This window comes from Miniopterus schreibersii (assembly GCF_964146895.1).
Source record: "Miniopterus schreibersii genome assembly, chromosome: 16".
NCBI lineage: Eukaryota > Metazoa > Chordata > Mammalia > Chiroptera > Miniopteridae > Miniopterus > Miniopterus schreibersii.
In genome coordinates, this window is record NC_138116.1 from 29,885,677 (window position 1) to 29,907,899 (window position 22,223).

Consider the following 22,223-nt stretch of genomic DNA (forward strand, 5'->3'; position numbering starts at 1 on the left):
AAAACAAGTAGATAGGGAAATTTAGATAAAAATAAAAGTAAAGCTTGCTTATCAGTACACAGCAGATGAGTATTATAATTCCCATTACAACCAGATTGTTTCTTTCTTACAGTCTAATATTTTTCCAAAATGATATTTTTGCTTTCATTGGAATTTCTACATTAACCGTTGCCTTCAGGCCTTTTATCTTATTTAAGTATGACAACATCAGTAAACAGAGGTTTGGAGACTCTCATAATGTCATTCTCTTCTGATATCTTGGTCTCAATTTGAGGTTTATAAAATGTTTCTTCCATTTGAAAGTATTTTTTTTGTGTGTCAGTAATGGAATGATCCACCCTTTTTACTTGCAAAGGGTGAGTAGAAAGCTACTATATTTCTCTGGGACATTTGCAAAGAGTTTTCTTCACCTTAAGAAGAAACTGAATAAAAGTAAATGTCCACTAAAAGTATCTTTAAGTGGCTTAAACTTTATTCCTTTATCCTTGATTATTATTCTTATTGTTAGATCCTAATTAATTTCTTAAGAAACCTGGATATTGCCCAGCCAGGCGTGGCTCAGCGGTTGAGCATCGACCTAGGATCCAGGAGATCACGATTTGATTCTTGGTCAGGGCACATGCCTGGGCTGTGGGCTTGATCTCCGGTGGGGGATGTGCAGGAGGCAGTCAGTCAATGACTCTCTCTCATCATTGATGTTTCTATCTCTGTCTCTCCCTTTCCCTTCCTCTCTCTGAAGTCAATAAAGATATATTAAATAAATAAATAAATAAGTAAATAAATAAATAAATAAATAAATAAATAAAACCTGGGTATAAATGTAGAGACGCTACTTAATATTAGCAATGTGCCCATGGGGCATTTTTACATATGGTGCCCCTTGGTGATAGTGAAATTACATTAATGATCTTTAGATAACATTGATGTATTTTAATTTTTACTTAGTTAGAAAGTTCTAATTAGTTAATTGTACTGCTCAGAAAGAAATCTGAACTATGCACTTTCTGTGGAATAGCTTCTTATTTTTTCTAGGTTTTCTAGCTTTTTATTATAAAATAGAATTCCTTCATAATGAAGTGTCTTTACACTTATAACAAAGCAACTTCAGAAGATGTGACTACTTGTATATAACTTTAAATGAATCAGGCACTAGAGTTTTAGGTGTATATTTGTCATCTTCAACTTTTTAAATAGTGTGTTATAATCACTTTTTGAAAGATTTTACTTACAAATGTTTTTGTGTGTGTTTTTTCATCCTTACCCAAGGATATGCTTTATTGATTTTTTAGAAAGAGGAAGGGGGGGAGGAGAGAGAGAGATGAAAGAGAACCATTGATTGATTGCCTCCTATACACGCCCCACTGGGGATCAAACCCACAATCTAGGTATGTGCCCTGACCTGGAACTGAACCTGTAGCCTTTTGGTGTATAGGACAACACTCCAGTCAACTGAGCTACCTGGCCAGCGCACTTAAAATGTTTTGAATTATGAAGTGCTAAGTCAGGAACTATATTTTAAGACTGATTCTGGTTCCAGGGGAAAGGTCTAGGGTAGCACAGGCCAATAAAACTTTATTCAATGATAACAGTGTTCTGTATCTATGTGACTTTTGAGCACTTGAAATGTGGAATTAAATTTAAATTTTTATTTTCATTTAAATTGCATTTTTAAAAATATGTTTTTATTGATTTCAGAGAGAGGAAGGGAGAGGGAGAGATACAAACATCAATGATGTGAGAGAATCATCAATCAGCTGCCCTCCTATATGCCCCCTACTGGGGCTTGAGCCCAAAACCCATGTGCCCTGACCAGGAAAACCTTGACCTCCAGGTTCATGGGTTGATGCTCAACCACTGAGGCACACTGGCTGGGCAAGTTTGCATTTAAATAGTCACATGTGGCTAGTGGCTACCTTGTTAGACAGTACAAGTCTAGAGGCATGATTTTCATTGCAAATTAGATTTGCAGTCTTAGGAAATACATCTATTACATGCTTTTCTACTTTAAATTAGAGATAATGAGTCAAAGCAAATTTTTTTTTATAGTATAGGAGAAAGAACAAACTTAAATCAATTGTACTATCTTTGGTTTTGATAAATACAGATCTAAATAAATATGACTCACTTATAGTTTGTTATCATAAAGGTTGAAATAACTTGGTTTTGTCTTACAACCAGGAAATCTTAAAGGTGAGTTTGTATGTTTGTTTACAGTTTGATGAAAAAGATCCCTAGTTTGTTTTTCAGGCTATATATGCATGATTGTACAATTGTCATTATAAAAATAAAATTTACTATTTTTTTCTGATTGTAAAGGTAGAGTGTGTTGAGGGCATAATATTTCAGAAATATATTAAGGAATAAAAAGAAAACAAATGAAAATAACAATAACAGTAATTTTTGTTAATGGATACACAGAATATGAAGATGTAATTGTGACAACAAAACAAAGGGATTGTGGGGAGGAAATAGGTAAGCTTTAAAGTATGTTCAGCCCGGCCGGGCGTGGCTCAGCGGTTGAGCATCGACCTAGGATCCAGGAGATCAAGGTTCGATTCCCGGTCAGGGCACATCCCCGGGCTGCGGGCTCGATCCCCAATGACTCTCTCATCATTGATGTTTCTGCCTGTCTCTCTCTCCCTCTCCTTTCCTCTCTCTGAAATCAATAAAGATATATTTAAAAAATAATAATAAAATAAAATAAAGTATGTTCAACTTTAGTTGTTATTAATTTAAAATAGGCTATTAAAATAAAGGTTTTTTTCCCTAGCTGTTTGATCAGTGGTTAGAGTTTTGGCCCTTGGACTGAAGGGTCCTGGGACTGTTAGGCTCAGTCACTTAAAGAGCCTCAGGCGTACTCAGCAGGGCTTAAACTCCATGGGTGGGGCGAGAGGGATTCCAGTGGGAGGGTGGTGGGACTGTTGCCTACCCCCAGGCTGATGCTGCCTGGAGGAGAATGCTTTGCCTGGGAAAGGTGGCTTCTATAGTATGGGGGAATGACTCAGCACAGGGATCCTGGCGGCTGACCTTTCAGCTCTCTCCCCAGAGCCACCAACTGCAGACTGTCCTCATGCAGCTCTAGTCCATTCTTCCCTTTCTCCTCCAGAGCCCAGGGTGAGTGGCTGCAAACAAAATTTTGTGTGTTACCCCTTTAGTTTGCCCTTTAAGGGGGTGCTTGTGTTTCTAGGCATATCTCCTGGTGGACAGAAACTCCCCAGCCCAGCCCACCAAAACTGGGAAAGGTGCAAGATGTTATGTGGGCACCTTTCCCAGTTTTGGTGCTCTGGGCTGGAAAGGCATGCTTGTGGTTTAGACCCCAGAGTCCTCAGGGGGACTCCCCAGCAGCTGAGATATCCCTCTGGAACTTCAGCTGCTGCCTGTGGGAGCCTGACCTACCCTCTCCCACCTACCTCTGCACTTCCTACCAGTCTCAGTGTGGCCTCCTCTGTAAGTCCTTTATTGTAAGGCTTCTCTCCAGCTACTCTGCAGTTAGTTATTCAGGATGATTTTTCTATACTTTAGTTGTAATTCCAGCTTGGTCCTGGGAGGAAGTGAGTGTAGCTTCCACCTAATCTGCAGCCATCCAGATCCCATATGGAGGGTGCTCACTCTTGCTACTTTTATGCAATGTCGTATTAGAAGTCCTCACCAGAGCAGTTTAAGGCAAGATAAAGAAATAAAAGGCATCCAAATCAGAAAGGAAGAAGAACTGTCATTACTTGCAGATGACATGACATTATACATAGAAAATTTTAAAGACTCCACCAACAAACTGTTAGAACTAATAAACTAATTCAGTAAAGTTTCAGGATACAAAGTCCATATATAAAAATCAGTTGCATTTCTATATACTGACAACAAACTATCAGAAAGAAATTAAGAAAACAGTCCCATTTACAACCACATCAAATAGAGTTAAATGCCTAAGAATAAATTTAGCCAAGGAGGTCAAAGATCTGTCCTGAGAGATGTTCAATTTTATAGTAAATTACAAAATCAAAAAGCATAGTATGGATTGATGTGTTGATGGTATACCACTTAAAAATGGTATACTCTAATAAGTTAAAAATTTAAATACTCTAATAAGTTATCATAGAAACAAGTTATTTCATTCAAAATCAGAATTTCTCAGTAACTCTGTCCCCTTCCCAAACTATTTAGCTGGTGAGCCATGGTACCCCAGGATGGAGTATCAGGGTCATGTGATTAAAGGAGGGAGTTCCCACAGACCAATGTCCTGGTATGAGGAAACAGAACCTAATGAGGGTATCTGTGCAGGTGGGCCATCAGGTTTGGAGATACAGAGCCCAAGGAGGGTGACTGAGTCATTCATACCTAAAGTTGGCTCAGCTTGGGGTATCAGAGTCCAGGTAGGGTGAGAAGGTGACAGTAGGGAGAGTGATCTATTGTATGGTGTCAAAGTCTAAAGAGGGTGTCCATTTTGGGGGGTGGACCTACACACTCAGTGCCTCATCAAAAAAAAGGATTTTCTCTCATGACGACTAATGAGGAGGGCCTTACTGCAGTTTGGGGGAGTATCAGAAACTGAGTGTATCGCCTTGGCCAGTGGTTGAGCATCATCACTTGTACCAAAAGGTCACCAGTTCTTTTCCTGGTCAGGGCACATGCCCAGGTTTTGGGTTCAATCCCTGGTCTGGGTGTGTGCATGCAGAAGGCAACCAATCTATGTTTCTCTCTCACATTGATGTTTCTCTCTCTCCCTCTCCCTTCCTCTTTCTCTAGAATCAATAAAAAGAAAACATATTTTTTAAAAATGAAAAGAACCTGAGTGGATGAAGAGGACATTCATACTGTAGAGTGACTTGGAATGGGGTTTCAAAAGCAACAGGGAGAGGGGGGATATCTGCTCAGGAAAAAGGGTAGTGGCAATGACAGGAGACTAGTTACATACAGGGGGGAAATACATTAAGGGTAATCAGAGCAAGGTTTTTCATTGTTAGAGATAAGGTGTTACCAATAATGGAAAGAGAGAGAGCTAGAATAAATATTAAGGTATTGGATTGGATTTGAAATACTGTAGTGAACACAATTGTTTTCAATACACATATAGGTGTTTAATGTGTATGTATGTGTATAAATACAGGGTGTCCCCAAAAATGTATACACACACTTTGAATAAATTATAAAGGCAGGGTTTATTAAAATGCATTTTTCATTTTCAAAATTGAGCTATCAGCTGTTAAAGTGTATATACATTTTTGGGGGATACCCAGTATATTGTGTATCTGTATGTGTTCCCTAACTTTATCCACCGAGAGGATCTAAGAGTAGTGACACCTCAGTAGCAGTGAGCACATTTACTGTGACAGCTTTTGGAGAAACAGTTGATCCAGTGTTTGAAGTAGGGAAAGTATCAGATGAACCTGAAACATCTTGGTGTGCCAGAAAGCAAGGAGGTGATCAAGGAATGATGAGACCATGTCAGAAAGACAGAAGCCAGGATAAAAACATTCTCATTGATCAAATATGATGAGGCATTTTTGAATATCAAAATAAATGATAGCAGATTATAGTTTATTAAATAAAATAAAAATATATAAATCTATACAGTAAATAAAGAATAAAATGAAAGTTTTATGAAAAACTGTTTATATAGATTTACAGTATCTTCTTGCCAAGGAAAAAAAGAGAAACTTTACTGTGAAGAAACCTGTCAGACATGGCCTTAAGTGGTCCAAGTGAATGCCATCAACCATCAGAACAAGACTATTTGAAATCATGCACTGCCTCATAGAACAATGAGAAAACCATAACATCTCCTTCTGTGATATTTCTTCTGAGATACTTGCCAAAGATGTTTAACCTAAATTTAATCATAAGACAAACTCATATTGGGGACATTCAAAAATCTCCTATCTTCAGAATTGTCAAGGTTATAACTTCAACTTTTACTTTAAGATACTAGAAAAAGAAGAGCAAATTCAACTCAAAATAACCAGAAGGGCCAGGGCAGTGTGGCTCAGGAGTTGAGCATTGACCTGTGATCCAGGAGATCACGGTTCGATTTCTGGTCAGGGCACATGCCCAGTTTCAGGCTCCATCCCCAGTAGGGGGCATGCAGGAGGCAGCCGATCAATGACTCATCATTGATGTTTCTATCTCTTTCTCTCTCTGAAATCAATAAAGACATATTAAAAAAAAAACAGAAGAAAGTAAAAAGATCAAAGCAGAAATCAATTAAATAGAAAAAAACAATAGAGAAAATCAATGAAATAAAAAACTAGTTCTTCGAGGTAATTGGTAAACCTCTAGCTAGATTGATCAGGAAAAAAAGACATAAATTATCAATATCAGGTGTGAGAGGTGACATCACTACAGATTTTACAGGTACAAAAGGATTCTAAGGATATAGTCCTTTAAGTATGAATAATTTTATGTTAATAAATTTAACAACAGATAAAATAGACAATATCCTTGAAGGACACAAATGATCAAAGCTCACTTTTGCTACAGAGGACATTATTTGATATTTGATTGAAACGTGAGTGGGTTTGAGGATTAGATGAAAGTTATGTATCAGCATTAATGGCCTGATTTAATAGAGATATTACTGTTCTTTAGTAGAATGTTCTTCTTTTAAAGTATTTAGGAATGGTGGGACATCAGTTCAGCATTTTACTCTAAATTGATTTACTTGACAATGTTTTTGAACTCAACTTGCAGTATTTTTGCTAAGTTTGAGATTATTTAAAAAAAGAAAAATCTTTAACAATATTAACAATATTTGTGTGCCCCTTTATAACAAGCATGTATTTTAACAGGCAAGTTTCTTTCTCTTACAGCGGAACGGAAGCCTCCTTTATTTAATATGAATGCAATGAGTGCCTTATATCACATAGCCCAAAATGAATCCCCTACACTACAGTCTAATGAATGGTGAGTATTGCTAAGAGATACATTACTCAACATTTTATAAATTAAATGCTTTCTCATAATGTTATCAAAATGATTTCATTTCAACTAGGTAAAATGTATTACTACCTGAAGAGATATTAAAATAGGTTTATTCCTGTAACAAATTGTGTAATTAATTCATCATTGCTTTGGAGTATATTATTTTTATTGGCTTATTAAGAGACTGTGTACTATTGGTTTGTGAAATTCCCTCAGTGAACCTGTATTAAATAAACTATAGGCAAAGATAAATAAAATAAAATAAAATAAAATAATAAAATAAAATAGGGTTATTTTACCCTTATATCACGTTTATCCTTGATTGTGTCTGCTTTTCATAGCATATATATCTCAGTGATGCCACATGGATAAAAGTATTGCTTTTTACAAAAATTCATATCTTATATTTTCTTTGAACTTTAGGAATATTTATAACCCTGATTATATAATAGCTGGCACAATTTAAACATTACTATTTTATAACTAAAATATGTAGATTGCCATACCTGTAGTGATATTTTGCTGAGAACAGTTTATAATTTATATGGTATAAAGCATAGGTAAAATGACTTGACTTACCAGATTATCAGATAATTTGTAACTTTGGGATCATTCTAGTTGTGTTATTTATTATTCAGAATGCTCTGATGTTCCTTTTCCTAGTACTTCCTTGATAAAATTAAGTTCATTTATGTAAAGAAGTTTATGCAGAACAGATTGACAGTTTTAGAAAATTAGAATTTTTAGTGATAGAAAATTTTAGTGGGAAATTAATTCTTCAGGCAGTTGCATAAATTAGGAATACTTTATTTTTTTAAAGGTTACATAATTAGGTCACATTAAAAGGTCTTTACTACTTATTTAGATATATGTAGAAGGAATTTTTTTGGCAGAGTTTACTATTATGGGACATATAAATAATATATTGAACACAGATTGTCTTTATACTGTGATACTTTAGGGATTCAAAATGAAATATTTTCTTGCACAAGGGACATAAATGTTATTTGATATTTAAGACAAACATTGATGGAGTAATTATTACTTACTGTCTTGCTCACTGAACTCTTCATTGATTACATACTATAATAATACGCTGCAGACTTCATATGTTTTTAAAAATATCTTAATTGGTTTTTTGGGTTTAATGGAAGTTCTATCCATTTGTTCAGGGACACCAAATACTCAGATATGCAAAATGCTCTCTCCAAAGCTAATAGAGTGATGTTCTGAAACATGCAATATAGGAGATAATCCAAGAAGCAAATAAAAAAGAGATGGCTTATACGAGAAAACAAATTGAGAAAAATGTTATTTTAGATTTGAATGCAAAGCAGAAAAAAATTGACTTCCCTAATTTTGCCTCAATTTAGAATGAGTTGTGTTTTTATGTGGGAGCAGGATTTTTAAATAATCTGTGCAAGTTTATCTTTGAAAAATGGTAAAGATTCACTGGTTGCTTTAGATGGTCTTCATAGATTTACATGAAATATATAGTGTATTGTGTCTGCCTTTTTTTAATATTTTTTTTTCCATCCCAACCCTCCCACCAGTAGATACATACCTTGATTTGTGGATCTGTTTTTAAAGGAAATAGCAATATGTTCACTTGATACTTTCCTTTACAATAGGTCTGATTATTTTCGCAACTTTGTAGATTCTTGCCTCCAGAAAATCCCTCAAGATCGCCCTACATCAGAGGAACTTTTAAAGGTTAGTTCTATTATACTCTTATGTCGGTTTTCTACCCAAGAAATTATTTTAAAGAATGTGCTTTGCCCTAGCCAGTTTGCTCAGTGGTTAGAGCATTGGCTCGCAGACTGAAGGGTCCTGGGTTCAATCTCAGCCAAGGGCACAGACCTTGGTTGCAGGCTCGATCCCCAACCCCGACTGGGCCGCATGTGGGAGGCAACCGATCGATGTGTCTCTCTCACATCAATGTTTTTTCCTCTCTTTCCCCTCCAGTCTCTGAAAAGCAATGGAAAAAATATCCTCAGGTGAGGATAAAAAAAAAGAATGTACTTTATTTCTCTTTGATTCTGAATCCGTATTAAGAACGCTCTACTAGTTTGGGGGGGGGGGCTTGGTTTTAAATATATCTTTATTGATTTCAGAGAAAGGGAGGGAGAGAGATAGAAACATCATTGATGAGAGTCGTAATTGATCAGCTGCCTCCTGTACGCCCCCTACTGGGGAATCAAGCCTACAACCTGGGCCTGTGCCCTGACTGGGAATGGAATCTTGATCTCCTGGATCCTAGGTCTCTGTTCAACCGCTGAGCCACACTGGCTGGGCTGCTCTACTAGTTTTTACTAAAATATTGTTTGGAACTTTTCTCAGGTGCTAAGTTTTTTCATTTGTTTTATTCAAAATTGATTAACTGGTTTTACCATGGCTGAATAGAATATATAGCCAAATATTCAAAATAGTACCAAATTTTTATATGTGAAAGAATATATTCATGAGTTATAATTATAAATTTTAATTTATATGGAATGTTTTATTTCAAAGTTGACAAAACATAGTTTAATTTTTAATTTAATTTTTATACTTATACTACTTTATATATTAATCTGTCCTATATTAAAATAATATGAGAGAAAGAAAAATTATGTGATATATTTATATAAATATTGTGGGAGAAAAGAGATTTCAAAAGAAACTTATAAATGGATATCATATTTTTGTTTATTTTCTGGAAATACATTTTTCCAACTTAATGAAAATTAAAAAATCTTGTAAATTCTGTTCAGTGTGCAATAGATTTGGTTGCCTATTTTAAATACATTATTAGTATATCCTTTATATTCTCAAAAAAATATTATTTCATGCCTGACCAGCTTGGCTCAGCAGTTGAGTGTTGACCTATGATCCAGGAGATCAAGGTTCAATCCCAATCAGGTCACATGCCTGGGTTTTGGGCTCAATCCCCAGTGTGGGGCATGCAGGAGGCAGCCAATCAATGACTCTCTCATCATTGATGTTTCTGTCTCTCTCCCTCTGCCTCCCTCTCTCTCCCTCTCTCTGAAATCAATAAAGATATATATATGTATATATATTTTAAATTATTATTTCATTTGGAGGTTCACCATTTTATTAATAACAATAGTATTGTTGGAATTAATATACTTCTTAAAACATCTAGATAAGACATTATTAGGAAGCAGGATTTGGCTCTCTCTTTGTGACCCTAAGCAATCTTGTTGATTTTTCACTACAAGATATAAGTAGGCTATTATTACATGAATGTTTTAGAATTTCAAGAGGTTCAATTTATTTTCACTGATACACAGCAGTTAAAGATACAGAGGAAATCCTCATATATATATATATATATATATATATATATATATATATATATATATATTCAATAGTATTATTTGCAACCATAGTATGTTGAAGAGCAATATAAAGTTTCAGTAATGCTTGGGGAATTCTAGGCAGTAATCTCACTCATGGTCTCAGAAATGAAAGCCTGAATAAATAGGTACTCATTACAGCAATAAAATGTTCAGTATACCTAGGAATTATGTTAGTGAAAAATAAGCAAGACCTATATGTAGAAAATTATCAAACTTAGAAATATATTATTTTTTGATAAGACTGAATATTGGCCCCAGTGCATGGCTCACTTGGTTGGAGCGTTGCCTCAAGCACCATAAGGGTTGTGGGTTGATTTTCAGTTGGGGCACATGTCAAGGTTTCAGATTTGATCCCCTGTTCAGGGTGTGTACAGGAGGCAACTGATCATTGTTTCTCTCTCAACCTCTCTCTCTCCCCCTCCTTCTCCCCCTGTTCCTTCTTCTCTCTCTAAAATCAACAAATATGTCCTCAGGCGAGGATTTAAAAATAATAATAATAATAAGACTGAGTATTGTAGATAGTGGTACATACCAAGAAGCTAAGGCTCAGGAAAAAGGGAGAATGTGACCGCCTTCTTACACTTGTCTAAGCGTAATCTCTTTTGATAAAAACCCAACCCACCAGGGCCAGGTGTTTGGTATTTGGACATTAGATCCCAAGTCTGCATATAGTATTCATTTACCTGTATTGAATACTGAGTGTGTTGGCATAGCCTTATTCAAAATGACAGGAAGTAATCAAGTGCTTCTTTTTCTTTGACCTAATTACATTTCTGTTGAAGTCCATCATAAAGAAAAAATAATAATAGAAAAAAGGTTTTTTATTTATGAAGCTGTTTATCTCAGAAATAAAAATTGGAAATAACCATCCAGAATTAGGATAGTGGTTAAATAATTTTGGCATAAACATTTGATGTGATATTCTATAGGCATTGTGTGTATGAATTGAAATAACATGATACTATGACAATGAAAGTAGAATAAAATATATAGTTATAACTCTGCATAGCAAAGAAGTAAATTTAAACTAAGAAGGTAAAAGTGTTATGAGAATTCAAGGGCATCTCATGAACTCAAGGTAGAAGGTATCTTTCTGCAATCTATATTATAACTGTGTATTTATAAAACATAATCTATACATAGAGAATTTCTGAAAAGAAATATACCATCACGGGGATGTAAAGTACAGCATAGAGAATGTAATCAATAATATTGTCATAACTATGTATGGTGCCAGGAGGGTACTAGACTTATTGGGGGGGATCACTTCATAAGTTTTTTTTTGGTGTGTTTTTTTACTTCATAAGTTTTTAAAACACCTACTGTGCTGTACACCTGAAACTAATATAATATTGAATGTCAATTGTAATTGAAAAAAAGAAAGAACGAAAGAAAAGAAATATACCAAAATTTAACAGTGGTAATTTTAATGGTGGAATTGTTCTTCCTACTTTTCTGTACTTGATAAGGTTGAGCTTTATTAAATGTTATTAGTAAAAATCACTAATAATATAATGGCTTTTAATCAGCTGCTAGTGTTTTATAAAGTGTTGCTTATGCAACATGTAAAGGAGCCCATAATGTTCAAGTTTATATGACATAAAACCACCATCAGTAAATTCCTGTTGAAACCTAACTCAGAACTGAACATGCCTCATCTATGAAATCAGCAGTTCTAGAGTATGTAAACCTTTATTTAGCCCTTATTTAGGGCTCTAATTTAATAATTGAACTTAATTCTTAGAACTTAATTAGACCTTTTTTTTATTTTAACTCAGCATTTTCAGTTGGCCAACAAAGGTATAATGTTCAAAGTTTTTATAAAATGTGCACGGTAGTTACATAGGCACGGAGTATGTATGTGTAAATCACAACTTTGTAAATGAAAGAATTCAGAAGTATAATAGAATTAGATAGCCATAGATTATATGCCTTATCTATCATAATTATGTAAGGTAGTAATTCTAGGATCTGAGAAAGGGGTACATTTGTACTAATTGAAAAAATACACAGTATAGGTTTCATCCTGACTTTTAACTTCTGTTATCCAGCACATGTTTGTTCTTCGGGAGCGCCCTGAAACAGTGTTAATAGATCTCATTCAAAGGACAAAGGATGCAGTAAGAGAGCTGGACAATCTGCAATATCGAAAGATGAAGAAACTCCTTTTCCAGGAGGCACATAATGGACCAGCAGTAGAAGCACAGGAAGAAGAAGAGGTAATAGGTTAGAAATTACTGAAATGTTGAGCTCTCTTTATTGGCTTTTTTACTTAGGCAGTTTGTCTTGCCACAAATCTTTTAGATCAGTGGTTCCTAGATTGTGTTTTCTTAACACTGGTCCTGTAAGGATCCCAGGTGGGGAAAAGATTTTGCATTATTTAGACCCAAACCCTTCATAGTGTACATTTGCATAGTAATCTAGTCCCTCTCAAAGTTCTTGGCCACTGAACCCTTTTTTTTCTTTGCCTGATTCTCCAATTTCATGGGACATACCTTTGGAAGCATTTGAAGTTATAAACTCTGGAAGTTGCCAGAGGTTATTACAAAGTTATCGAGCATTCTACTCTGTCACCATAGGCACTTGATTCTTTTCAGTTCTGTACAATTTTATTCCATCTACACAGCTTTAAAATACTCATTTTATAGATGAGTAAAGCAAAGCTCAGAATGGTTAACTAACCTTAGGTAAGGGTATGTAGGTTCAAATTCATATATCATTCATTCTCAAGGCCACAGTCTGTCCATGTTGCCTGTTAGGGAGAATGGAAATACAAATTTGTAATATAAATGCTAAAGAACTTCCTCACAAGGAGATAGATAGCAAGATGATTGATTGATAGATAGATGATAGATAGATAGATAGATAGATAGATAGATAGATAGATAGATAGATAGACAGATAGAAGCTTATTTGTGGAACTATCTTTTTCACTCTAAATACTTTCCATTTTCTTCTTTGCTCTTGTTAGAATTCCAAAACTTGGATTCTTTTGTATTGTGTTCCAGTGAAGGTGATCACTTTGCATTCTGAAACAAGGAGCAATAGTTACTTACTTTTCTTGACTTACAGTTTTGGTTTTGGTTTTATTTTGTTTTATTAGTTCTTATAATAATCGTTAGAAAATTGTTTGGAGCTATTTTAAACATATGAATAGTTTAGCAAAGTTGTGAAATTAACAAAATTCTAATGTAATTAAATCTGTAATTCTAATGTAGCATCCCTGATAGGCTAGGGATATAAGTTCAGATAGAAAGGTAGATATAGATATATAGATACAGATATATACCTGTATGTAGCGAGATATACACACCATGGGTGTATATTAATTAAAGTCTGCATATCTTATAGAATTTTGATATGGTAAGACTACTATAATGTTGGTGCCCAGATACCATTGCTTTCCTGGTTACTTCAGAAAAACAGTTTTATGATTACGATTAAATATATAGGTAATATTTAATTTACACAGAAATGGATAAGGAATTAATGTTAATTATTTGGTGGTAGAGGATAGAGTAGAGACTATATTCTGAGGGAGAAAGGAAAATATAATTACAAAAAGGCTTCAATAAAAATAACAACTAAAAGGAGTTGTTTACAAGATAAAAAAAATTAAAGGGCTTGTTTTAACCATGGGAATCACTGAGAAATGAGCAGCATTTTTCTATATAGCCCATGAGATGTGTGGTAAAAATGGATTTCAAAAAATGTCAAACAATTTAGAGAAAATGCTACGCTTTAGAAATAACGCAAAACTGATTAACTTTTTCACATGGTTGGTTTTCACACTTGCTGGTCATTTTTATTTGCTTTACTGTCAAGTGACAGTTGGTAAACTTACTTGACGAATAAAAGGAATTTCTCATGATAGATCTTTGACTTTCTAAAGACTATGTCAAGTAATGTATTAGGTACTTATACTTAAGAATTCAAAAGAAATACAGATATTTGAACCTGATGCTCTTTTCCCTTAGGAACAAGATCATGGCGTTGGACGAACAGGAACAGTCAATAGTGTTGGAAGTAATCAGTCTATTCCCAGTATGTCCATTAGTGCCAGTAGCCAAAGCAGTAGTGTTAACAGTCTTCCAGATGCCTCAGATGACAAGAGTGAGCTAGACATGATGGAGGGAGATCATACAGTGATGTCTAATAGTTCTGTCATCCACTTAAAACCTGTGAGTATTTGGGTTTCAGTGAAAATTTTCAACTTTGGTAAATAATTTTCAACTTTGGTAAATAATTTTCTTCATCTGATTAGTTTAAGAGAAGTTTTTTGTTTTGTTTTTGTGTTTTAGAAGTTTGAAACATAGGCTTGCTAATTCCCAGTGTAATAATCTGCATTTGGGAAACTAATGTTTTGAGAATACAAAAAGATTATTTCAAAAATCTTAGAAGAAAGAAATACAGAAATACGATATAATTTATTATTTGAAGTTACTTAGATGGAAAATAAAGTATTTGAAAATAATAAGTATACACATGAAATTAGTGATAATGGTTGCCTTTGGGGAGTAGGAGAAAGGGTTAGAATGATAAAAAGTAACATTTGGCCCTGGCCAGTGCCGCTCAATGGTTAGACCATCGTCCCATGCACCAAAGGGTCACAGATTCAATTCCTGGTCAGGCGCATTCGTGAGGCAACTGATCTGTGTTTCTTTTACTCTCTCCCTCTTCCTCTCCATTCCCCTTTCTCTAGAATCAATGAAAAACATATCCTTGGGTGAGGATTAAAAAAAGAAAGTAACTTTTGCATTATCCATGTTTACAATTTTAAAATAAAATTGAGTGTAGTTGCAGAAAATTATAAATTCTGGGTATCAGAAATGGGGGTGTTTGCTACATTATTATTTGCACTTTCAAATGCAAAATTTTAAATTTTCTTGAAATTATTTGAAGGTCAGCTAGCTCCTTTCAGCAATGAATAGGAATGCTTCCTTTTTAACTTAACAATTGTGGCATTACCTAAAATGTTAGTAGGCCCATTAGCTAAAAGATGGAACCAATACAAGCGTCCATCAACAGATGAATGAATAAACAAAATGTGGTATATACATCTAATGGAATATTATTCAGCTATAAAAAGGAATGAAATTCTGATACACACTACATCGAGTGAACCTTGAAAACATTATGCTAAGAAAGATAAGCCAGATGCAGAAAGACAAATACTGTGTAATTCCACTTATATAAAATATCTGGAATAGGCAAATTCATAGAGATAGAAAGTAGATTAAAGGTTACCAGGGCCTGAGTAGAGGGTACAATAGAGAGGTTTTTTTAATGAATACAGAGTTTCCAGTTGGGGTGATAATAAAGTTCTGGAAATAGTGGCAATGGTTGCACAACATTAAGAAAGTAATTAATGCCACTGACTTGTATACTTAAAGATGGTTAAAATGGCAAATTTTGTATTACATATATTTTGTATAAATACAAAAATTTATTAAGAATGGTTAGATAAGCGGTAAGTGTTATTCAGAGCAAAATCATGGTTAATTTTTATATTCATACAATAGAATCAGCAATATAAAAGATTAGTCCCACAATTAGTTTGGTTGCTACTTAATTGACTTCTCTTTAGTTAAGGAACTCAGGGAATATATAAGGAAAGACATCAATTTACAACTATTTTTTTATTACTTGGACAAATGGCAGAAGTATTATAAAGTTGTTTTTAAGCTATATTATTGCTTCTAAAACCCAAGAGCCTTAGAGTAATTAATTTTATTACTGCTGTTTAAAATACTGCTGCAGGTTTCATCGTCATTATTTTGAAGTCATACTAAAAATTTGCAATTTTATATGAGTAGGACATATAAATCTAGCCTTATATATTTTTTTATCCTGAATCTGTGTGCTATTTCATACACTGAAGAAATAATGTTTCCTAATTCTAACTATGTTGAAAATAAAATATCAGTGTTCCCAATTTTAGTTTGTTTTTGCTTTTACAATTATGTCTGGGATTTGTTGGTCAGGTTGTTTTTAAACTAATTTTCTTGAAAGTTCAAATAAACTCTGTTCACCTGAAATAGTGTTGCTCTTTCTTTGTCTAGGAGGAAGAAAATTACAGAGAGGAGGGAGATCCTAGAACAAGAGCATCAGATCCACAATCTCCGCCCCAAGTGTCTCGTCATAAATCACACTATCGTAATCGAGAACATTTTGCTACTATACGGACAGCATCACTGGTATGTACTTCACTGGAATTAAAAGTATATTTTTCATGTTGGACCTTGTCATCTGTATACTCAAATATAACTATTTTTTTGTATTTGTTATTTTGCAAAACATTCATTCAGTATTCAAGTGCCTATTATGAGAAGGATTATAAACAGAGACATTAAACTAATAATATCTTCAAGACATGTACACAAATAACTAATATGTTAGAATATATTAAACACTTAAGAAGACTACAAGACACTAAGTAGGAATTCACATTACTTTTAATTCAAAGCATAAAGGAAGTATTTATAAAACAAATTGTTTGAGCCTTAAATAATTAGTTTTAGGCTCGAGGGAGAGGAGAAATGTTATTTCCATATAAGAATTAACAATAAGGAAATATTAAGGTTAACCAAAATGAGTGGGAATGTTTGGGAAATGTCAGGTGATGCAATTTGATATACTCAAAATGTAGGTCGTCTGATTTTTTTCAAATAACAATAAAAATTATTTGTTCATTACAGGAACATTTTTAATGGGGTACTTATAACCCTGATCAGTCAGATAGGTAGGACCAAAACATAGCAAAGGATTCTAGGTAGAGAGAAATTATATTAAGATATTATAGGAAAGGTAGGATATTGGAAAATATAACAGAAAGAAAAAAAGATATGGGAGTTATCTGAAGTATCAGCTACATATGCAGATTTTATAAATTCCATGCCCTGTGACCTGTGAATCTGTATGACATGGAGTCAAGAACACCATCTCCCATTATAATTCAGGTCATTCCTACTATTCTGCAACATCTAAATAATTTTTTGAACAGAGCAGGTGGCAAAAGTTGCTTACTTTTTTTCCATGACTATTTTAATAAATACATAGAGAGGGGCCAGTTTGCGGGGAAACTTAACCATCCCCTAAAAAAACAGGATGTGTAAGATTTCTTGTCATCCCAGAAAGTTCCCTTCATACCCCTTTTTAGGTAGTTCTCCATTTTCATGACCCCACTTTCTGTTTCTTCACTATTGTTAGGTTTAACTGTTTTTTGATTTTATATAAATACAATCACACAATGTACTCTTTTGAGTTGAGTGTATTTTGCTCAGCTTAATGTTTTTGAGATTCATGTTGTTGTGTTCAGTCTTTTTTATTACTGTGAATAATTTTCCATTTATTCATTCCTTCTGTTGATAAGCATTTGGTTTGAATCTCATTTTGAGTTATTATAGGTTGCTAAAAGTATTCTTGTATAGTCTTTATGTGAATGTGGTGTTTTAATTTCTTTTTGGTAAATACCTACGTGTAGAATTGCAGACTCATAGAATATATGTATGTTTAACTTTATAAGAAACTGTTGAACAGTTTTCCAAAATGGTTGTACTATTTGACATGCCCATTAGCAATGTCTAAGAGTTGAAGTTGGTTTACATCCTGTTCAACATTTGGTGTTGTCAGTCTTTTTTATTTTAAAGCCATTCTAGTGGGTGTCAAATAGAATCTCATAGTGGGTTCTTTTTTTTTTTTTAACATTTCTCTATGACTAAAGCTATCACCATAATCACCTTTTCTTGTGCTTATTGTCTGTTCATGTATGTTCTTTAGTGAAGTGTCTCTTCAGGTCTTTTGCCTGATTTCTTATTCAGAAGTTCATCCTTTTAATATTGATTTGTAGGAGTTCTTTATATAGTCTAAATACAAATATTATATCTTGTATGAGTCTTGCAAATATTTTTTCTCCATCTATGATTTACCTTTTCTTTTTTTTACTGTTTTTTTGATGAGAAATTAATTTGTAGTTTTAAAATACAGTTTAAACAACCCAATTTAAAAATGGGTGTAAAGGACCTTTACACTTTGAATACACCTTTATCCAGAGAAGATACACAAATGGCCAACAAACACATGAAAAGATGCTCAACATCATCATTCATTAGGGAAATACAAATCAAAACCACAGTGAAGTACCACCTCACACCCACTAGAATGGCAATTTAAAAAACAAACAAACAAAAAAGGAATATAAGTGTTGGAGAGCCTACAGAGAAATTGGAACTCCTGTATACTGCTGGTAGGATGTAAAATGGTTTGACTGCTGTGGAAACAGTTGATTATTCCTCAAAAAGTTAAACATAAAATTACCATATGACCCAGCAATTCTACTCCAAGGTATGTACCCCAAAGAATTGAAAACAGGTATTTAAACAAGTGCATGTACACAGAAGTTCATAGCAGCATTATTGACAATAGCGAAAAGGTGGAAACAACACAGATATTTACAATGGGTGAATGGATAAACAATTTATTACATATGCATACAATGAAATATTATTTAGCTATTAAAAGGAATGAAGTATTGATACATACAACATGGATAAGCCTTGAAAACATGCTAAATGAAAGAAGTCAGACACAAAAGGTCATATATTATATGATTCTGATTATATGAAATATCCAGAATAGATAAATCCATAGAGACAGAAGACAGATTGGTGGTTACCTGAAGGGGGGAGAATAAAGAGTAACTGTATAACAGATAAAGAGTTTCTTCTGAAGTGATAAAAATATGTTGTAACTAGATACAGGTAGTGGGTGCATAAAATTATGAATGTACTAAATGCTACTGAGTTGTTCACGTTAAAGTGATTAATTTTATATTACATGAATTTCACCTCAATTTAAAAATCCAATTTATATATATTTTTTTCTTTATAGTCAGTGTGTTTTGTGTACTGTCCAAGAAATATTTGCCTATCCCAAGGTCGTGAAGATATTCTACGTTTTCTTCTGCTATAGGATTCTGGGGTTTATGTTTAGATTAAATAGATCTTTTCAAATTAATTTTGGTATGTGGATTGATATAGGAGTCGAGGCTTATTTACTTATTTTTTTATGCAGAGCACCAGTTGTTTTAGTAGAATTTGTTAAAAAAAAAAAAAAAAAAGTTTTTTCTTTCTTCTTTGAACTAACTTTTTGGTAGAAGTCAATTGACTGAATATGTATGGGTCTTTTCTAGATTTTATTCTGTTCCTTTGATCTACTCAGCCTATCCTTACAACCACACTATTTTGATTACTGAAGTGTATGTCTTCCATTTTTTTTCACCCCCGCAAGATTGTTTTAGCTATTCTAGGTCCCTTTACATTTTAGTTCTAAAATAAAAATTTTAGAACTAGTTTGTCTGTTTAAAAGACCCACTGGAAATTTAAATGGAAACTGCTAGCTGGTATCTCTTATATTAATTACCTACTTAGTTAATACTAGAGTGGTCTAAAATTCTTTCAAAAGAAAAATATTTTGCTTTATTATTTTCTTCTAGGTTACAAGGCAAATGCAAGAACATGAGCAGGACTCTGAGCTTAGAGAACAGATGTCTGGCTATAAGAGAATGAGACGGCAACATCAAAAGCAGCTGATGACTCTGGAAAATAAGCTAAAGGCTGAGATGGATGAACATCGCCTCAGATTAGATAAAGATCTTGAAACTCAACGTAACAACTTTGCTGCAGAAATGGAGAAACTTATCAAAAAACATCAGGCTGCTATGGAAAAAGAGGTGGCTGATTCAGTATTAATGTTTTTAATGACTGAATTTTAGAGACAGGAAAACAGAGAAACAATGCTTTACTGTTCCACTTATTTATGCATTCATTAGTTGATTTTTGTATGTGCCCTAACCAGGAATGAGACCTGCAGCCATGGCACATCAGGACAATGCTCTAACCAACTGAGTTACCCAGCCAGGACTCAGTATTTCTAATTTATTTATTCTAGCTTTTGATCATCTCAGAATTAAGGTAGCATTTTGATGTTAGTGTATCTATTCCCCAGAACCAAGCAAATTAATTGGGGAAAGGGAGAAATATTTATATAATGTGAATAATATCAAGTACTAAGTCTGGGAACCAGTGGACATGAGATCATCTCCTGACACTTAATAGTTTTATAGTGTCACAGTGGTAAGTCATTCAACTATTCTAGGCCTTTGGATACCCTGGTTATTGAGGAGTTTGATAAATCACCCATCAATAGGAGGTTTAGGTCTCAATATCATTCATGACTCTCTTTTCTGTGTATATGTTTTAAACATTTTAAAATTTATAGCAGGATTTTTATGTCATAATAATTGAAGATTATTATATACAACATGTTAGAGGTTATAAATTAAGAGAGATTAAGATTTAGCCCAGATTCCAAGATGGCCGTGGATTGAATGTAAGCTACATTGACACTCTCCCAGGACCAAACTGGAATTACAGCTAAAATAATAGAAAACCATCCTGAATAATGAACTACAATTAAAGACTAGTTGGAGAGAACTCTTCATAACCAAGGACAAAAAGTGGAGACTGCATAGAGACTGGTACGAAGTGCAGAGGTGCAAGAGGGCTGGCTGGGCTCCCACAGGCAGCAGCTGAAGGTCAAGAGGGATATCTCAGCTGTGGGGGTTTCCCAATGAGAACTCTGGGGTCTGAACCCCAAGCTGGGCTTCCTAGCCCAGAGCACTTAGAAACGTGCCCACATAACATCTGGCTATGAAAAGCAGCCGGGTTTCTGTCTGCCAGGGAGAGAGGGCTAGAAATGCAGGCACCCTCTTAAGGGGCGAACACACAAAGTTTCATGTGCAGACACTCACCTTGGGCTCTGGCCAAGGGAGGGCAGAGTGGACTAGAGCTGTATGAAGAATCTAGGGAAGCTGGCTTGGAGAATAGAGCTCAGACGGCAGTCATCTGGATTCCTGTGCTTAGTCATTCCTCCATATGGCTGAGGACATTTTTCTCAGGCAGACATTTACCATCCCAGCATCTTTTGCTTGGGGGGGAAGCAATTGTCCCACCCTGTTAGAAGACCTCTCGTCCTACCTAGAGGAGTTTCTACAGCCTGAAGCTCATTAAGAGACTGATAACAATCAGCCACCCCACCCTGTGGAATTTCTACAGCCTGAAGCTTATCAAGAAACTGAGTAACAATCAGTCTCTGGGTGCTTTTAGTATTTGCCTGATTTGCTTTTGCACCCAGGGCTTGGAAAAGCAGACCTTGGTATGCATCTTGGTCCTGTCCAAACACATGCAGCCCAACAGAGGGAATGACAAGCTGTGGAGTGTGGAAAACTTCAAACAAAGCCCTCAAGAGCAGTTACAAACAGCATCTGACATTGCCCTGCACCAGAGGCCATCCAAAAGACTTGGAGTCCTAGCAGATCTACGTAATACATAGAAACAAAACAGACAAAATGGGAAGACAAAACAAGTCTGAAATGAAAGAATAAAAGAATTCTCCAGAATAAGAGCTAAATAAAATGGAGATAAGCAATCTGTCAGATACAGAATTCAGAATACTGATCATAAGGATGCTCAAAACAGCATGAGAAAAGAAATGGAAACTATGATGGAAATTAAAAATGACATAGTAGAAATAAAAAAAAAATAAACACATTGGAAGGGATAAACAGCAGATTAGGGGAAGCCGAGAATAGGGTCAACGAATTAGAAGACAGGGTAGAAAAATCACTCAGAGATCCAAAAAGAAACAACAAATAAAAAACAGGAGGACAGTTTAAGAGAGCTGTGGGACAACGTGAAATGTAACAATATTTGCATAATAGGAGTGCCAGAAGATGTAGAAAGCAAGCAAGGTTGGAGAACCTGTTTGAAGAAATAATGGCAGAAAACTTCCCTAACCTGGTGAAGGAAAAAGTCACACAAGTTCAGGAGGCACAGAGTGTCCCGAGCAAAAAGAACCCAAAGAGGCCCACGCCCAGACACATCATAA

At 34.6% G+C, this 22,223-nt stretch overlaps 1 protein-coding gene across 2 annotated transcripts in view; it reads left to right on the top strand.

Annotated features, from left to right (window-relative positions):
• TAOK1 (TAO kinase 1) overlaps positions 1 to 22,223 on the top strand; it is a 107,494-nt gene that overhangs the window by 62,958 nt on the left and 22,313 nt on the right. For both annotated transcript variants that reach the window (XM_081162204.1, XM_081162205.1), the window contains 6 exons: positions 6,804 to 6,897; positions 8,547 to 8,628; positions 12,329 to 12,496; positions 14,255 to 14,458; positions 16,340 to 16,474; positions 19,771 to 20,007. In XM_081162204.1, the coding sequence (XP_081018330.1) occupies positions 6,804 to 6,897; positions 8,547 to 8,628; positions 12,329 to 12,496; positions 14,255 to 14,458; positions 16,340 to 16,474; positions 19,771 to 20,007 (920 nt within the window). The remainder of the gene's footprint in view (positions 1 to 6,803; positions 6,898 to 8,546; positions 8,629 to 12,328; positions 12,497 to 14,254; positions 14,459 to 16,339; positions 16,475 to 19,770; positions 20,008 to 22,223) is intronic.